We start from the raw sequence: 16,997 nt of genomic DNA, 5'->3' as shown, positions 1-16,997 counted from the left end.
CTTCAGCCTGGGTAAAAATGCAGCTGGTTAGCTAAGAGTCAGGATTCATCTTCTTGAATGCTCTCCTCCTGCTCTTTGTGTGAAACTGCCCTCCTATTGCCTACTACTGTTCTCTTGAAGTTCTAACAGGCTCCTTTTCTTCTCTAGGGACTCTAGTTTTGGATGTATGGATTTTGACCCCTTTATTTGTACCTGGAAAAAAAATTAGGAGCTAGAATAGATCTAGAACACTATATAGTAGAGAAGGGAGTCCACAACCCTTTCCTAGAAGATACTTAGCTCTTCTCTATGTTGAAGAGCTGATGATCTATACTAACTAGGATCACCTTCTCATTGGACAGAGCCCAGAAATGCAAACATGACGGCTGCTCTCTCAACTAGCAAAAGAGAATTGTGCTTATTAAGAGTCTAGTATGTATCAGATATCTCTAGTATGTATCACATATCTCGTGGTTTATGTAAATTTTCTTAGTCAAGTTATGTGTTAGTAGGTTTAACTCTAAGAGGGCTTCTTTATTTTCAAAATCTTTTAAGACATGTCACTGTAACCCCCCAGCTACTGCCTTCCTGCTTTGTCATTTTTCAGTTAGTGACTAAAATAGGATATGTGAGTATAAGAGTTCAGAAAGCCCTTATATAAACTAGAAAATAAAAAATTGTACATAGAGTCTTATAGTCTTCTCAAAAATATGTTTTTTGGCCAACTGTTCTATGTGGCAGAAAGGTTGTTGGGAAGAATCTTTCTTTCTAATTTGGGTAACTCAATAAAACATTGATTAATCTTTGTTTTTATAATTTTATTAGTTTATGAGAAGATATTTTCTTTTCCAATGTTTCGTTATTATTTTCTTCTTTACTTGTAGAGGTTAGATAGCGCTTCCTATATGTTAAGAAAATCATGGAAGATGAACTCAACACTGGGATCTTCCACTAGGATTAAGGCAGCAGCGTACTTTGGTTACAGTTTAACTGACAGTTTTTATCTTGTCCCATTAGGTTTGTGTTAGATGGGACCAGTGTTAGGCCTGGGATGACAACTGATTTAGGAATAGTGGATATTTTGTGACTCTGGATCTTCAGTACATGCATGTTAAATTAGTTCCCTGATCATGATGTGGTGATGTTTTGTACCTTCAGTCTTCTTTACAGTGAAGGTTGCTGATATTGGAATTTTAATAGTAGACTTGCAGTGTTTATTTTCATATTCTTTTTAAGACCTTAGAAGCCCAAAACATGTTCAAAGTGCGAAGCATCTTGTGTGACTATTGTAATACAGCAAGATTACATGCCAAACTTAGTTTCTGATCTTTTGTTTATTTTTACAGCTATGAAGATTTTTGTAACAACTAAAAACTCCAAAAACCAAGGAATTGAAGAAGCTTTGAAAAATCGCAATTTTACTGTAGAAAAGATGAGCGCTGAAATTAATGAGATCATTCGTGTATTACAACTCACTTCCTGGGATGAAGATGCCTGGGCCAGCAAGGTAAGTGTTATTGGGGAAGAAATAAGCAAACTCCCCAATTCTCCCTTCCTGGGGGTGTGATTGTCTCACATTTTATCTTGTAATTTCGTGCAGCATAAGACTACTTAGATGTTATGAAAGTAATTTCTTCTTTATTTTTATTTCATGAATTACTTGCTGCTTTTGTACTTTTCCTTTGTTCTCAGGTAGAACAAATAAATAGGTTTGTGGGGTGAATGTTGGTTGAAAGCTGAGATGTGTAGCTTTTCTTTCAAACTGGAGTCTCTATTGGGTTGGTGGAGGAGTTCTGCTGTGCTGTATACTCCCCTGGGTAGGAGCCCTGCCTTTCACGTGGGTGGTTGTTGCTAGGTTACTAAGTAAGAGACAGAATATGCCTACTGCTGAATTTTATGGAAAACTTTTCTTTATCACCTTTTGAGCCAGAGAAAACTACAAAGGAAAATTTAGGCATTTCTGGGTGTGTCCCTTTATCATTCCATTTTCCCTAAAGAAATCTTCACTGAAATATTAGTTTTCACATTGTCTGTTAGTTTGAGGGGTCCCTTTCCCCTTGGTCTATAATTTCCTGTTGAACTCCACAAGGGCTGGTGAATTCCTCCTAGAACTCAGCAGCAGGGGTTTGAGGTGCTGCTGCTCTGGCCTGCTTCTCCCTGTTTAGTGATTGGGAACAGAGACACTTCTCTTATAGGAGCCCAAGATGCAGGCAGTGGGGGGAACCCACTGTCTCCAGGACCCGGCTTCCCCTACCGTGTGGACTCAAATGTTATCTCCAAGGCCACCCAGCAGGCTGGTAGCAGACTGCAGAGGGGATTTTGTTGTATGATTTCCACTGGGTGTCCAGTAGGGCTCTGTTTGTCCTCTAGGACACCTGAAAATTAAGGTCGAAGCTGGGCCTAAAATGACCAATTCTGTCTCTTTTGTTGCCCAGGAAGTTAAACTAAACGTGTAGGAGAAATTAGGTTATCTTAACCATGGATTTGTTTTCAGAGGCATGAAATTATTGAACAGGTTCTGAGACTATATTTTAAATCCATATCATAAAATCATATAAAGTCTTTGATATTTTACTTAATTTTGCTTTTGCATGTTTGACAACTTTCACTTCCCTGTTATGACTTCTTTATGCATCTTTTTTTTGTTCTCTTGTTTGTTTTATTCTTTTTCTCACGTTTAGAAGGTAAGCTTTCTCTTGCCCTCTAGTTTCTTTCTTGCTTAAAAAGAGAAAAAAGCATGTCTGTGAGGTTTTCTTGTGCTGTGTGCCATGCCTTATTCTGTGTGCTGGTGTGTAACACTGTGCTCAATTATGCGTCAGAATGTGACTTAATATGGGACTTGGGGCTGTGCTGGGCGACTGTTTAGCTCAAAAGGAGCTGTTTTTTGGGGGGAAGCAAGAGGAAAGACATTAATATGGGATGTCAGGCTTTCTATATTTGGTGGGTGCTTTCCTCTCTTTGGTGACTTCCCTGGTGGCTCAGTGGTAAAGGATCCCCCTGCCAGTGCAGGAGATGTGGGTTCAGTCCTTGGGTTGGGAAGGTCTCCTGGAGAAGGAAATGGCCACCCCCTCTAATATTCTTGCCTGCGAAATCTCATGGACAGAGGAGCCTGATGGGTCATAATCCATGGGGTCACAAAAAGTCGGACACGACTGAGCGACTAAACGATTCCTCTCTTTGAGCAAACTCCTGGGAACTGCTTTGACCTGGTCATTCCCACTGACTTCTTTTGAGGGGCAGATTTCCCCATGTGGGTGACCACTAAGTTATCTGTGGATCCTGCTCTTAGAAAAGGAAACTTCTAGCTGATGTCATCTCTGTATTTGCCTCTCATGCCAGTTTCCTTTGCAGGCTCTGGAATTTGGCTTTTGGAGATGCATCATTGAGGTTTTAAGCCATAATGAAAATAGGTAGGCTAGAGAGTCTCGATGAGGCACCTGTCTTTCACAGCAATCCAAGCCTACAGAATCAAAAGGAAAAAGTCAGGTGTACCTAAAGTTTTTCCTAACTTCAGTCCCTGGCTCACTGCATGTTCTGCTGTCTGAGCTGTGAATCAGCCATCGTTCTCTCTGACCTCATGTTCCCCTAACCTAATCTCTTTCCTTATTCTCTTCCCTTTGCTTCTAGCAGATGAGAAATAGCAAAAAATGAGGAGCAGGCATTGTAACCGTCATGTTTCTATTTTCAGAGAGGAAAAGTCATCCATCAATTAGTAAATAAGTCACTGAGCTTTACTTTGTGAAAGTCCGAGAGCTGCTTCTTTAAAGACCAAAACCAAAACTGTGGTCAGTTGAGATTTTCAGGAGGAAGATTAGGCACTTGGGTCATATACAAGGGAAATAGACCTGGTCCCCACTGTGTACAGTCTAAAGCCATCTCAGTTTTATGCTGATCTGGAAGGAATCAGACTTTTAGAATACTGTAAAACTATCAGAATAAAAGGAAATAAATAAAATTAGCTCAGCCAAAAGAAGCTTAATACAAAATGACATCAGAATGAGCAATGAATATTTATTTTTTAACTTCATTTTGCTTTTGTTGTACATTTACCTGATTCAAAAATCAAAATGCTATAAAAAGATATATATGACATAGCTAACTCTCATTCCAATCCCTTTCCACTCTATCTCCCTTACCCCCTAAGAGTAATTGTTTTTATTAGTTGCAAGAATATTTAGAAAAAAATTTTACCCTGAAAATGGAAAATGGTAACTAGGGTTTTAGGTATTTTTCAGTTCAGTAGCGTTATGCATCTTTCATTGCTCATCTGTAAGCAGTGAATTAATCAGACCCTGTGTCTATCTGTGACCCCTGGGTTCCCATTCTGTTTAATACATGCAATATTTTTACCTCCTCTCACCCCCTACCAATAAAGAATTAACTTTGTCTTACCATACTTGTTTCATGCCTCCCCATTGGTGCAGTTTTCTCCTGGAAAGTGATGATTCCTCTAGAAAAGTGGGGGAAGAAAGTAAGTGGAAAAAATTCTTGGTAAAAGTGCGTCTTGCCGAATAAATTAAGATTTTAAAGAGGCAATGCAATAGCTGACTATTTTATGTTTTATACCTACATTCAGATGGCAGATTTACAAATTTAAAAGTACATTCACTTTAAACCCTTCCTTTTATTTTGAAAATAAAAATTTTCCCCTCCTTAAATCAATAATCATCTTATAATCATTATTAAAAACTAGTTTAGCATTTTTCCTGAGAATACATTGTGAGAAAAAAAAATTAGGGATTAAACAGAATTCACATTTTACCCTTTGTAAATTTAGCAATATATATTTAATCTTTTTTTGGTGTTTATATTACTTGTATTTTGATGCATGTTGAGGATAAAGAAGAAGTGAGAAAAAATTTAAAAACGTTTCATTACTAAGAATTTTTGAACCCTATGGAGGTGTTCCTGTAACTGCACCCTGAGTCACTTATTCAGAATTTGTCCCTGTGGTATATCTCCTACCACTGTGGGCCTAGGTTGGTGGTGGGTAAATGTAGTGAGTGACTCAGATGTCTTTGTGCAGATGAGAGTACCAAAGAAGGATAATACTGCTTAGAACATCTGATCCTATAATACTTTCCCTTACTGCAGACCATTGGGGTTTAAGTGTTGATTTTTATTTCAATTTTGAAAAAATAAGGTTATATATGAGCTCTTTATGAGTCTTTTAATGTGATGCAATATTAGTATTCTAGTATGCAGCTAACACAACAAAGGATTTATCTCTTAGAGTCTGAGATAAATAGTTAATTTAAGCATTTATATATCTTACCCTCTCTCCCAACCAAAGGAGAAAAGCCCACCATGTTAAATTGACATTTCCCTTCTGATCCAAGTGATCTTTTAGGTGATACAACTGATTGTGTGCACATAGGTGGTACAGAATTGTAGCACTGAGAAGGTATTCTTAGAGATGAGGAACTGATGCCTGGGAGCCTTGCCTGGAGGTTCAGGGCTAGACAACTTTCTCTCCATGGTTAAATGTAGTTTACAAGATTTTGTATTACTGCCCAATTTGACTTTCCAAAAACATCTTTGTTTAAAATATGGATTTGGAGTTAGAAATGTGGTCAGAAATGGAATGGAGTGGGAAGGGTGGGGACAGGAGGTGTTAGTGGAAAAAGGAGAGTAGGTTGGGCAATGAATGAGAGGGGGTCCTTAGTCCCATATTTAAAATTTTCAAGAGCGTTGCTTTGCAGGAGCTCACTTTTCCTACCACGCTTCCTCTTGACTGTTTGTGGGAGGAACTCAGTGGTTCTTGGTATTAATATTATTCAGTGTTCTTTAGGTCTAACTCTGTATGAAATTTCAGAAGTGTTTCAGTTCCTGGAAAAGCATGGAAAAAGAAGTCTTTTAGGTTGTCCTTCTGACTTTCAGTATATGTGGCAGAGTTTCAAGGAACTGTGTTTCTTTTCATTTAAAACCTGAACTCCTGAGAGTTTTACAATAAAAGGAACCAGAGCAGGAGGGGCCAGAGCCCTACCAGCTGTCCCTAGAGCTGCACAACTATATCTGATCTTTTTTATATTCACTAAAAAAAAAAACAAAACCCAACAATAACAACAAACAGAGACGAGGTTGGTGAAGACTTTTCTCTTTCCGAAATTTGAGATTTTATAGAGAAAAGTACTTAATGAAGGTGCAGTTTTTTTCTCTTCTATTTCATATCCAGAGTGTACTCTGGGTACTTAGACCTACATGGCAAGGTTTAACTAAAAGCTCTGTGGTACATAATGTAGTTGGCCACAGAGTTATGGTTATTTTCATTCTTTATAAATATCTCAAAATTGCTTCTTAGTCCTAGTTGAATTTGTTTATATTATATCTAGTGTTAGTATACTTCTTTTGTTGCTTATGTCAGAATTCTGTTACTTCCATAATAAACACTCCCCTTAAAAAAAAATTCTTATGACATTCTTAGATGACCAAAATGTTTGTTCCTGTAGACATTTTTGCTTTTAATGTGGTTGGTCAAAAAGTTTGTTGGGGACTCGAACAAACTTTTTGGTCAACCCAATAGATATGACATTTAAATGTATTGTGTTTACATGATTATTTACAACTTGTCCTATTCCAGAAAGAACTTAATGTGGCCCTCCCAGTGACTGTTTTAAATCTCCAAAATTGTCTAAAATTTATTCTGTTAAAAACTTTGCTAATAATTGAATTTCCCAGTTTAAAAATGCATCTTCATTGCATATTTGCCATTGATTCTTTTTAGGAGAAAATGATATTAGTTATAAGAAATAATGTTAACTTCTTCATATTGTCACATCTCCTCAGGACCAAATTAGGCACATCCTTAGAGTCAGATTCTTTCCTTGAAATGTGGTAGCCATACTTTATTAGGGAGAGAAAAAACAGTGACTTTTGAGGATATTGAATGCTGAGCAAAACCAGTTTTTCTATTGTGTTTCAAATCATTTTTGGGCAGTGGTGAGTAAAAGCAGTTATTTAGGTTAGTAAGAATTATGAATTTGATTTATAGAGCTAATTTTCTGGGCACTGGCAGTATTAACCAATCCAAAATTGGCAAAGCAAAAGATTTGCTGACTACTGTACAAGGTTAGTGGAATCTTTGACAACTTTCTTTGGTAAAAGAAGAAAAATTCTTGAATTTCATTTAACAGAAAATAATGAGATTTGAGATCAAATGGGGCTTCTGGGACTGAGCCCCTTAATTTAAAATTGAAGTTAAATGAAGCAATGAGGGAAAAAATGGCTAAAGTAGAACCTAACATGCAAGAAATGCTCAATTAAGGTTAGTTTCCTAAGTAATAGCTTTTAATGCTAGAGTAGACATTAGAAAATTTCTGATCTTCATTTCCTCTTAAATTTAGATTTTGAAATGTAATAAATATCTATTGATTTTTTCACTGAATATATATGTGTATTAAAGAAATGGTTATTAAGAGATTTTAAGTTAAGTATTTTTACATGACTTCAGTTTCTCCTCTTCAGCATGTGCACAGTATTTCCTAGGTGAGAGACTGAATTTTTAAAAAATCTGTATCTAGACAAAGTCCTATAACTTGTATTAGACCCCGAAGGCTGTCCAGCTGAGGTTGGGTATTGCCTGAGACTTTCTTTAAAACAATATTAATTTGGGCCTTGCTAATTTGGAATTAAACTAAAGTTGACTTTTGAAGGCAAGGTTTGCTGTACCGAGTGATTAGAACAAGATGGAGGAGGAACAAATATTTAAATCATTTGAGAATCAAAGCACTTAAATGCCACTTGTCTACTTGCATTCAATACAAATGGATTTTAAAATAGATCCTCCTACGACTCAGCCTTTTATTGATAGATAGCTATCATAATTTCATACACCTCAATAATAAAAATATTTTATTTCCATTTTTTTCAGTAATTTAGTTCACTTCTTTTCAGTTGCTGTGGATGAGAATTTGTTATTCAGAGCCTGAGGTAGACAAGTTTATAACAGGAGAACAGTCTGTATCTGTTTAGATGGGGAAAGAGGGAATCCAAAGCTGAGAGTCCTATAATTTGACTGAGTACTTTGGAAAAGCTGGGGTTAGGCTGCTGAAACCCTAAGCTTAATTATGAATGCTCCCTATACTTCCTGGTGCTAGTGCTGGGTTTTGTTTGCAGTTAAAGTGGGGGTGCTCCTAGTGCCCCCAAGTGGAAAACTGGTGGCACCACACCTTTAAGAACCCTGATTTACCACAGTGGAAATTGGAAAAAGGTGGGGATTTAAGACATTCCCTAGAGTTTCAGAGGGTAACTGTACTTTGATGGATGGACTCTGTAACAGCCAGTTCCCTGAGAGTTAATAAAAGAGAGAGAGACTGATTTTTAAGGTGTTAGAGATTTAAGAGATGGCCAATCGTTTAGTTGTGAGAATGGGTTCATACATATTTGTTATATTGTTTTCTGTATTTTTATTTGCTTATAAAACCCTATGAAAATATGTGTATGTTTTAAAAGTGATTAGTCTGTTAGACTTCTCATGCTATATCCTGGGAGGTTTTATGCTAGTCACTATGAATCCTGATTGTAAACAATAGATTGAGACCCCCTTATTCTATCCTGCCTCTTCTTCCAGGTTAGGGATGGTAAGGGAACTAAGGATGAGGAGTGGCAGAGAAGGCTGAATGTATTTCTTCCTTGTGATACATTCAGTGGTTTATTTGTGGAATTAAAACTAAATTGCTAGATTAAAATTTTCAGTTTTCTTCTAACCAGTAATTTCAAGTTCCTCGGGTTAATTAAACATAGTGAAATATCATCCAGTGTGTATATTTCAAAACAAGATGTAAGAGAAACTGTGATTTGTGGCACCACATCCTAATGAGGCTTCTCGGAAGCCAGGAAGGCTTTGGCAGGGCTGCAGTATATGAATGTTGACTAGTGGAAAGGCTGATAATGAGGCATGTGACAAAAGGGCCTTTTCCTGCTGACAATATTAAACTGCTTTGACTTGAGCAGTTTTACCAGTTTTCATAGTTTAGCAATAGGGAGACCAGAAAATAGAATTAACTGAAGATTTGCATGCAAGATGTTGCATTTTGACAGAAATAAGCGTTATGGTGTGATGAGACTATTTTTAAGGCTTTTGTAGGACTACTGTAGCTATTGTATGTTAATGGTGTAACTTCTTCTCTGTCTTACTTTGTATCATGGTATCTCAGTTTTTGCAAAGAAAATAATTGATACTTTTCTTCAAAAGGACACTGAAGCCATGAAAAGAGCATTGGCCTCCATAGACTCCAAACTGAACCAGGCTAAAGGTTGGCTCCGTGATCCCAATGCCTCCCCAGGTAACCCTCTGGTTTTACTTTTTTCTGATAGATACATCAAAAAGCTAAAACCAGGCAAAAAAAAAAAAAAAAAAATTTATTCCATAATCTCATAATTCTGAGATAACTACTGCAACATTTAGGGGCATATGCCATTCTCTGATAGTTTTGACTAATTGAAGCATTTCTGGTCCTTAAAAGGATGAAGGGCATGAATTAATTACCTCTCATCACAGAGGAATAAACCAAAGTGAACTGGGCATTCTTTGCCAGATTATTGGTTCACCCTTTCCCTGAATCAGGAAGGTAATTATTTTGAATAAAAGGTCTTCTCTTCTACTTCCCATTGGGCAGATTTCCATTTATGCCAACAGAATACTTAATTAAGCAGATGAAATGATGATGGCAATAAGAATTGGGAAGCGAAGTTGACTTGTATAAAGATAAGACTCAAATAGGTTATTGAGCTAGGCTTTATGGATTTTCTAATCTAATATTTATTTAGTTTTAGATTAATATTTGAATGAATGTATAAAGCCTAATAGAGTTTGGAGGTGTTAAGTACTATTAAATTGTTAGAGCTTACTTTCATCGTATCCATATGCTTACCACAAGCTGCTTATTATCTCCAGCTGTTTACGGTTCCAAGGATCTTTTTCAGCAGTCTCTGTGGTTGAAACCTCACCCTACGGTTTAAGAGCACTACTTGGCTGTTAACTATCAGATGTATTGCCTTCTATTCACTAGTCATTTAAAATCATCCATTCCTTCATGAATGAAATGACTTGTAAAGCATCCTCTCTAAATAATTAATAGATCTATAATGTAGATATTGAATCTCTCTCTCTCTGTCTTTTTTTTTTCTTTTCTGGCTGCACCTGGCTTGTGGGATCTCAGTTCCTCAGCCAGGGATTGAACTCTGGCCATGGCAGTGAAAGCCCAACATCCTAACCACTAAGCTACCAGGGCACTCCCTTGAATATCTCTTTATTTTAGGTGATGCTGGTGAACAGGCCATCAGACAGATCTTAGATGAAGCTGGAAAAGTTGGTGAACTCTGTGCAGGCAAAGAACGCAGGGAGATTCTGGGAACCTGCAAAATGCTAGGGCAGATGACTGACCAAGTGGCTGACCTCCGAGCCAGGTAAAGTTCCTCTGCTCTCACCAGAGCACTGGTGGTAACAATTGGGATCTTGCTTCTGATGGAGTGATTCAGAAGCAGATTTCTGTGAATTTTACTGAGTTCTCTTTGGCTAGTAGATAACGCAGGTATTATATTCTATGAATTCTTTGGGATTGGAGTGAATTTTCCTTTTGATGAACTTTTAAAATATGTAGATGCTTTGTAGTAAAGTTGAAGTTGAAATAGAAATATGTTTTCTTAGTTTCTAGTCATAGGCTTATGAAAAACAAGGTACAGTGGATAGATATCTTTTATAAAGGATGATGGAGAGAAAAAGAAGCATAAGTTGGAATTATTTCACATATCATTTAAAAAATCAGTTAAATAGATTATCCTCTGTGTTGGTCATATCTAGGCTCTGTTTTGGGGTTGCAAAGAGTCGGACATGACTGAGCGACTGAACTGAATTGAGTTTCTATTTGATCATTATTCATTTAGTTTTATAGTTCTTTTATCTATCTCTTAGCCACTTCAAGTTTTGGCTTTTATAATCCACCTCCATTCCCCCAAACTGTGTTTAGTTTGCTAATAAGAAAACTCAGTATAATAGGTTTGTTTGAAACTCATACATATAGTTAATGAAGTTCTAAAAGATCTTCAATTTTTATGAAATTTTATACTATGGATATTGAGAAAATTGAAGTATAGATACAGTTTAATTTTGCTTCAAGATTGTCATGACACATCTTGAGATAATTGGAATATAGGATCTCCCTTCAAACTAAGACCTCAGGAACACTCCTTGATGTGTTACACACCATTACACGTGGCCTCAAATGTATTAACATAATGGAATTCAGAATATAGTTCTTTTTTTTTTTTTTTTGGCCATGCTGTGTGGCATGTGGGGTCTTAGTTTCCCAATCAGAGATTGAACCTGTGTCCCCTGCATTACAGAGTCTTAACCACTGGATGACCAGGGAAGTCCTAAATACAGTTCTTAAGGATTGGTTCCTAACCTGTTTTGGACCAAGGTCATTTTTATAATTTGATGAAAACTATCAATCTCTACCTAAAAAAGATGCATATAAGCATGCTTATACAATATTATGTATAATTTCCAGAAGTTCATGGATTCACTGTAGCCCTGGAAGCTTCATGGGCTTCAGGGTAAGAATCTTTACCTTGAAGGAAAGAAGAAACTGCATAAATAAATGTGATCTCATTGAGTGCAGTGGTCCTTTTCTCCTGCTGTGAAGCAGTCTCCTCTGTCATGAGCCTGACAGGAACTTTACAGAAAGGACAAAAAGAAGTTCTGTTCCCATTCGGAGAAATGCCAATGCCGTTTTGACAAGATTCTTGGCTCTTCTAATTTCTCACTGCTGCCTCTTTTGTCTGCAGCTTTTTCACAGTGTGGTAGACAACTTTCAGTTGGAATTCTCAAGTACACAGTTGTATGTATTTAGAGAAAGATGAATCTGAACAAGAGAACAAGGTAGTTGCTGTACAAGATCGACCATAAATCTGTAAAGAGAAAAGGTTGAAGCAGTGAGGAGCTCCAATGAGTCTGCTTCACACTGGCGCCTGCTATCTCCTTTCACAATGAAAGATTGCAAAGCTGTCTCCCTGTTATCCTTTCTTAGATATGCCTAACTTTCTAACAGTTTAGCAGCTGAAATTCAGTTTCCTCTTTGGTATTCTTTTATTCAGTCACCTAGGATTGTAAATGTATATTTTCCTCTCCATGGGACTCAATAAGCTTTTTCTTTTGAATGAAAAATTATGTAGCCCATAAATATTTTTACTTTTTCACAGTTGGACTCTTACACAAACAAGGTTCCTCATCATGAATTATTAGATTTGAAAGAAAAAAGCAAGTTAAAACATAAAAAGCATCTTTCCAAAAATCTCAGACTCCTTTGCCATAAAACAGAGGTGTCAAGCATAAGTAAAACATGTGTATATATTTATATACAAATATTATTGGCAATAAATATTACTGAGTTCACTACCTAAAATATTGGTATACATGAGAAACATAAGTTTAAAAAGAGGTTAGATAGATAAATGATAAGTCCATAATCCATACTATCATTAAAGGAAGCAAAGATTTTTGGAGGTTATCCTAAAATCAGAAGCTCAGGTTATGATCAGCCATGCTATTGGACCAAATGATGGAGTTGTTGCTCACTATCGTTGAATTTACCAGGCTGGTGGACTAAAACATATGAATATAAAAAGATGGCATATCTTACTTTATTATGACTTGGGAAGTCTCTTACAAAGGGAAAACAAGTTTCCACTAACTCGCATCATTTTTTGTAGTAGTAGCATACCACTTCTGAGAGAGGAAAATAAAGAAATTAGTTCTTTAGGAACTTGGTAAGAACTTGTCACTCTGTGCCCTTTTCCCTCAGTACTAACTGCTTTTGATACTTACAGGATGCATAGGAATGGAAGGTAGATATTTAAGATTACCATTAGGTTATGATAATGACAAGTCTGTAATAATAATAGTTATATATGTGTATTGGTTTATTGCCAAACTATTTTCAACTATTTCTTTTTGTTTGGCACTACTCTGTTTGATAAGCAGGGCAAGTATTGTTACCTACCCACTCTTCATTTTCAAAGTTAGAAAACTGAAGCCCAAAGAAGTTAAACATCATAAGGTTCCACAGGTACAGGAGCCAGGATTTGAACACAGATCTCCTTGGTCCTGGTGTGGTGTGCTTTCAGTAACACTATGCATGCTGCCTCCTGAAACATTTTCAATGTATATTTGCCCATAAATAAGACAATCTAATAGGCTGTTTATTTCTAAAGCATACCTACTATGGTAACAAACCCTCCATAGCAATAAGATCACAAGTGCATTTGCCCCCCTAAAGATTAGGTTTGGTTATGTAATCACCACCAAGAGGAAAATTATAATTATCGAAATTTGCAGGTCTAGTCCTACAGTGGTAATTCAGTTCCTTAAAGCTTCTGTATGATATTGTTGTTTTCTTTTTTGTTTTGTTTTGACCGTGCTGCACGACATGTAGGGTCTTAATACTTCAACCAGGGATCGAACTCATGCTCGCTGCAGTGGAAACTCAGAGTCTTAACCATTGAACCACCAGAAAAGTCCCTGCTACTGTTTTTAAGATGGTTTGGATGTTTTGCTTTGTTTTGCTGTTTCCTTGTGTTATCCCAGATTTAGTGGAGAAAAGGAAAAGGACAAATATGTTACCAAATGATATACACTGTGCTTTTAGTATTATTTTGCCATTAAGATTTTGAGAGAGTACAACAGCAACACATCTGTCTGTTTGAGCAGAGGACAAGGAGCCTCACCGGTGGCCATGCAGAAAGCCCAGCAAGTATCTCAGGGTCTGGATGTGCTCACAGCAAAAGTGGAAAATGCAGCCCGCAAGCTGGAAGCCATGACCAACTCAAAGCAGAGCATTGCAAAGAAGATCGATGCTGCTCAGGTAGCGATGATGATTTTCAGGAGGGGTGGGAAATAAAAGACAAAGAGAAATGTTCCATAAATATCCTATATTTCCCTCCTCCAATTTTCTGTGGGTAGATAATGGGTGTTTTTAAGTGATGACTGATTCCCAGCAGTTGTCATTGTTAACATGTTTCCTACTACCACAGGCTTAAGACTAATGTTTATCTATCTTTTGAAATGGAGATCTTAATTTTGAATACTTCAGTTAGTTAAAAATAAGTGTTCTGAGTACCATTCTCCTAGTTCCTGATGGAGATTACAGTATGTTAAGCCTGTTCTTCATCTCAGAATTCCCAACTATATTTGGTCATAGCAATGTTAAAGGGTTAAAAGTTTTTGATACTACTCTACTGTAAAATGATTTTCAAGCATTTCGTAAAGAAAAATGTTTAAGAAACTGAAGAATTAATAAGATGATTAATTCAAAGATAAGATAAAACTCATGAAGATATTTTATCCTGATGAGAACGAAAAAAATCAGTTTTAAAAAGATGGATTGATTTTATTTTATCTTAGCAAGAACCAATGTAAAATAAAAAGGACCAGCATTATTGCTGATATGGCTTGTGATTACTTTTGAAATATTTCTGATGCCCTTGTTAAGCTGAATAAAACTGGTTCATGAGTAAATCACAGTGTGCTTCTTTTCCATTTCGATGTGTGTAGAATTGGCTTGCAGATCCAAATGGTGGACCAGAAGGAGAAGAACAGATTCGAGGGGCTTTGGCTGAAGCTCGGAAAATAGCAGAATTATGTGACGATCCTAAAGAGAGAGATGACATTCTACGTTCTCTTGGAGAAATATCTGCTCTGACCTCTAAATTAGCAGATCTACGAAGACAGTATGTATTTAATCAGTTAAATTGTGCTTTAACTTCTCCCTTTTCCCCCCTAAGCACATACATAGTTGAATTTTATAGGTTAAATGCACATATGATGCTCTTCTATTGTATTCTCACTGATTCTGTGTGACATGGTAAGGGCAGATAGTTTTAAATTAATTAATTTAGGATACTAAGAACACCTTTTTTGGGATCTATTTTTTAAATTTCTTAGGACATCCTGCTACACCGTATTTGTGACTTTTCTGTTTCCCAGGCATATGAGGAAAATGACTTTTGTGGCTAGCTGTGAAGATAGGGGTGTGTGTGCAGGGTTGGGGGGGTAGGGAGTGGGATTGAGGAGACGTAAGAAAATATTTTCTTCCTTCATAAGCAGTGTATTTTTTATGTAGCAATTATAAAAGATCCTTAAATGATGATATTCTCACCACAGCTTCTTTTGAAGATTTTTTTTTTAAATCAATGAGACAGATAAGGCCTTCTCAGCACCTACTTTGATTATATTTAAAAAAGGTGTTGCTTTCTCCTTTTGAAAGATGTTTTTCTGTCTTAAAGAAAGCAACTTCATCACATGCTAAAAGAGCATTAAGAAAGCGTACAATGTCAAAAGTTAAGAGTTGATTCTCTTTCCTGCCTCAGTCCTCTAGCCATTTCTCCAGGGATAACCATAGTCAGGTATCTTGAGAGATTCAAGATACTTGAATGTTTCAGTTCCTGTTTTTCTGTGTTTCATTTAACTTGTATGTTTCAGTTCCTGTTCTTCCATGGGAGAGTGCTTACCTTTTTCCCAAAGAGGTACTTTAGAGTTCTTTCAAATCTTACATTGGCTAAGAGAGCAATAATGACTAAGAAAGCAAACTCTTGCCTCAGACCATGAAATAGAAATGAGTGAGAGCAGAGTGGACATACTTTACGCAGGAGGTTGTGGTGAGAGCAGCTTATGTAATAGCTGAGATTTGATTTGATATCAAGCTCAATCAATTAGGGGTCACTGCTTTATATCCAAAATCTTAAATTATGTAGATGGGAAAATGTATAACTAGATAATTGTAAAATACAATGGGTTTCCCAGGTAGTGCTAGTGGTAAAGAACCCACCTATCAATGCATGAGACATAAGAGACGCGGGTTTGATCCCTGGGTCAGGAAGATGCCCTGGAGGATGGCAGGGCAACCCTCTAGTATTCTTGCCTGGAGAATCCCAAGGAGAGAGGAGCCTGGTGGGCTACAGTCCACAGGGTCTCAAAGAGTCAGACACGACTGAAGTGACTGAGCACCCACACACGCAAGATACAATATCTACAAATTTAGGTCTCTGTTTATTAATATTAGCTTGTTAGTACAGTCTGCTTACATTTTTACTAAAATACACAGAGTAGGAAACTGTGTTCTCAGGATCTAAACACAAGTCCATATACCTAGCAAGCACTCATTAATGTTTCTTAATGAAGAGAGAATTAATGATGACACTGATAACAGCAGACCTTCATGTTTGGTCACATGTCATCATTACTTATAATATATATCTAATATATGTACTTATATAAAACTTCCTGACATGGCAATTACCTTTTTTGTCCAGCTTTACAAAAATGTTATAACCAACCTAGACAGCATATTAAAAAGTAGAGACATTACTTTGTCAACAAAGGTCCGTCTAGTCAAGGCTATGGTTTTTCCAGTAGTCATGTAGGGATGTGAGAGTTGGACTATAAAGAAAGCTGAGCGCAGAAAAATTGATGCTTTTGAAATATGGTGTTGGAGAAGACTGTTGAGAGTCCCTGGGACTGTAAGGAGATCCAACCAGTCTATCCTAAAGGAAATCAGTCCTGGGTGTTCATTGGAAGGACTGATGTTGAAGCTGAAACTCCAATATTTTGGCTATCTGATGCAAAGAGCTGACTCATTGGAAAAGACCCTCATGCTGGGAAAGATTGAGGGCAGGAGGAGAAGGGGACGACAGAAGATGAGATGGTTAGATGGCATCACCGACTAAATGGACATGAGTTTGGGTAAACTCCGGGAGTTGGTGATGGACAAGGGAGGCCTGGTGTGCTGCAGTTCATGGGGTCACAAAGAGTTGGACATGATTGAGGGACTGGACTGAACTGAACTGAACAAAAATGGGGAAAGTATAAAAATTTAGAATCATAAAGGAGCTCTTAAGATAGTATGAAAATTAGTCATTCTGTCAGGTAGGCTAATATTTGCAGTTTTATCAGTGAGACAGATACATTTCTCCTGGTTTATTTTCTATGACCTACTGGACTTGTGCTATAAAATGAGTCATAC

At 37.0% G+C, this 16,997-nt stretch overlaps 1 protein-coding gene across 2 annotated transcripts in view; it reads left to right on the top strand.

Annotated features, from left to right (window-relative positions):
• The window catches only part of VCL (vinculin), a 109,818-nt gene that overhangs the window by 68,872 nt on the left and 23,949 nt on the right, over positions 1-16,997 (top strand). For both annotated transcript variants that reach the window (XM_081563979.1, XM_081563968.1), the window contains exons 6-10: positions 1,326-1,486; positions 9,173-9,263; positions 10,239-10,386; positions 13,688-13,841; positions 14,531-14,706. In XM_081563979.1, coding sequence (XP_081420105.1) covers positions 1,326-1,486; positions 9,173-9,263; positions 10,239-10,386; positions 13,688-13,841; positions 14,531-14,706 — 730 coding nt within the window. The remainder of the gene's footprint in view (positions 1-1,325; positions 1,487-9,172; positions 9,264-10,238; positions 10,387-13,687; positions 13,842-14,530; positions 14,707-16,997) is intronic.

This window comes from Giraffa tippelskirchi, chromosome 2 (assembly GCF_054371585.1).
Source record: "Giraffa tippelskirchi isolate mGirTip1 chromosome 2, T2T-mGirTip1v1.2.pri, whole genome shotgun sequence".
Lineage (NCBI taxonomy): Eukaryota > Metazoa > Chordata > Mammalia > Artiodactyla > Giraffidae > Giraffa > Giraffa tippelskirchi.
Note: the sequence above shows the minus strand (reverse complement) of the source record. Positions and strands in the feature narration are given on the sequence as shown.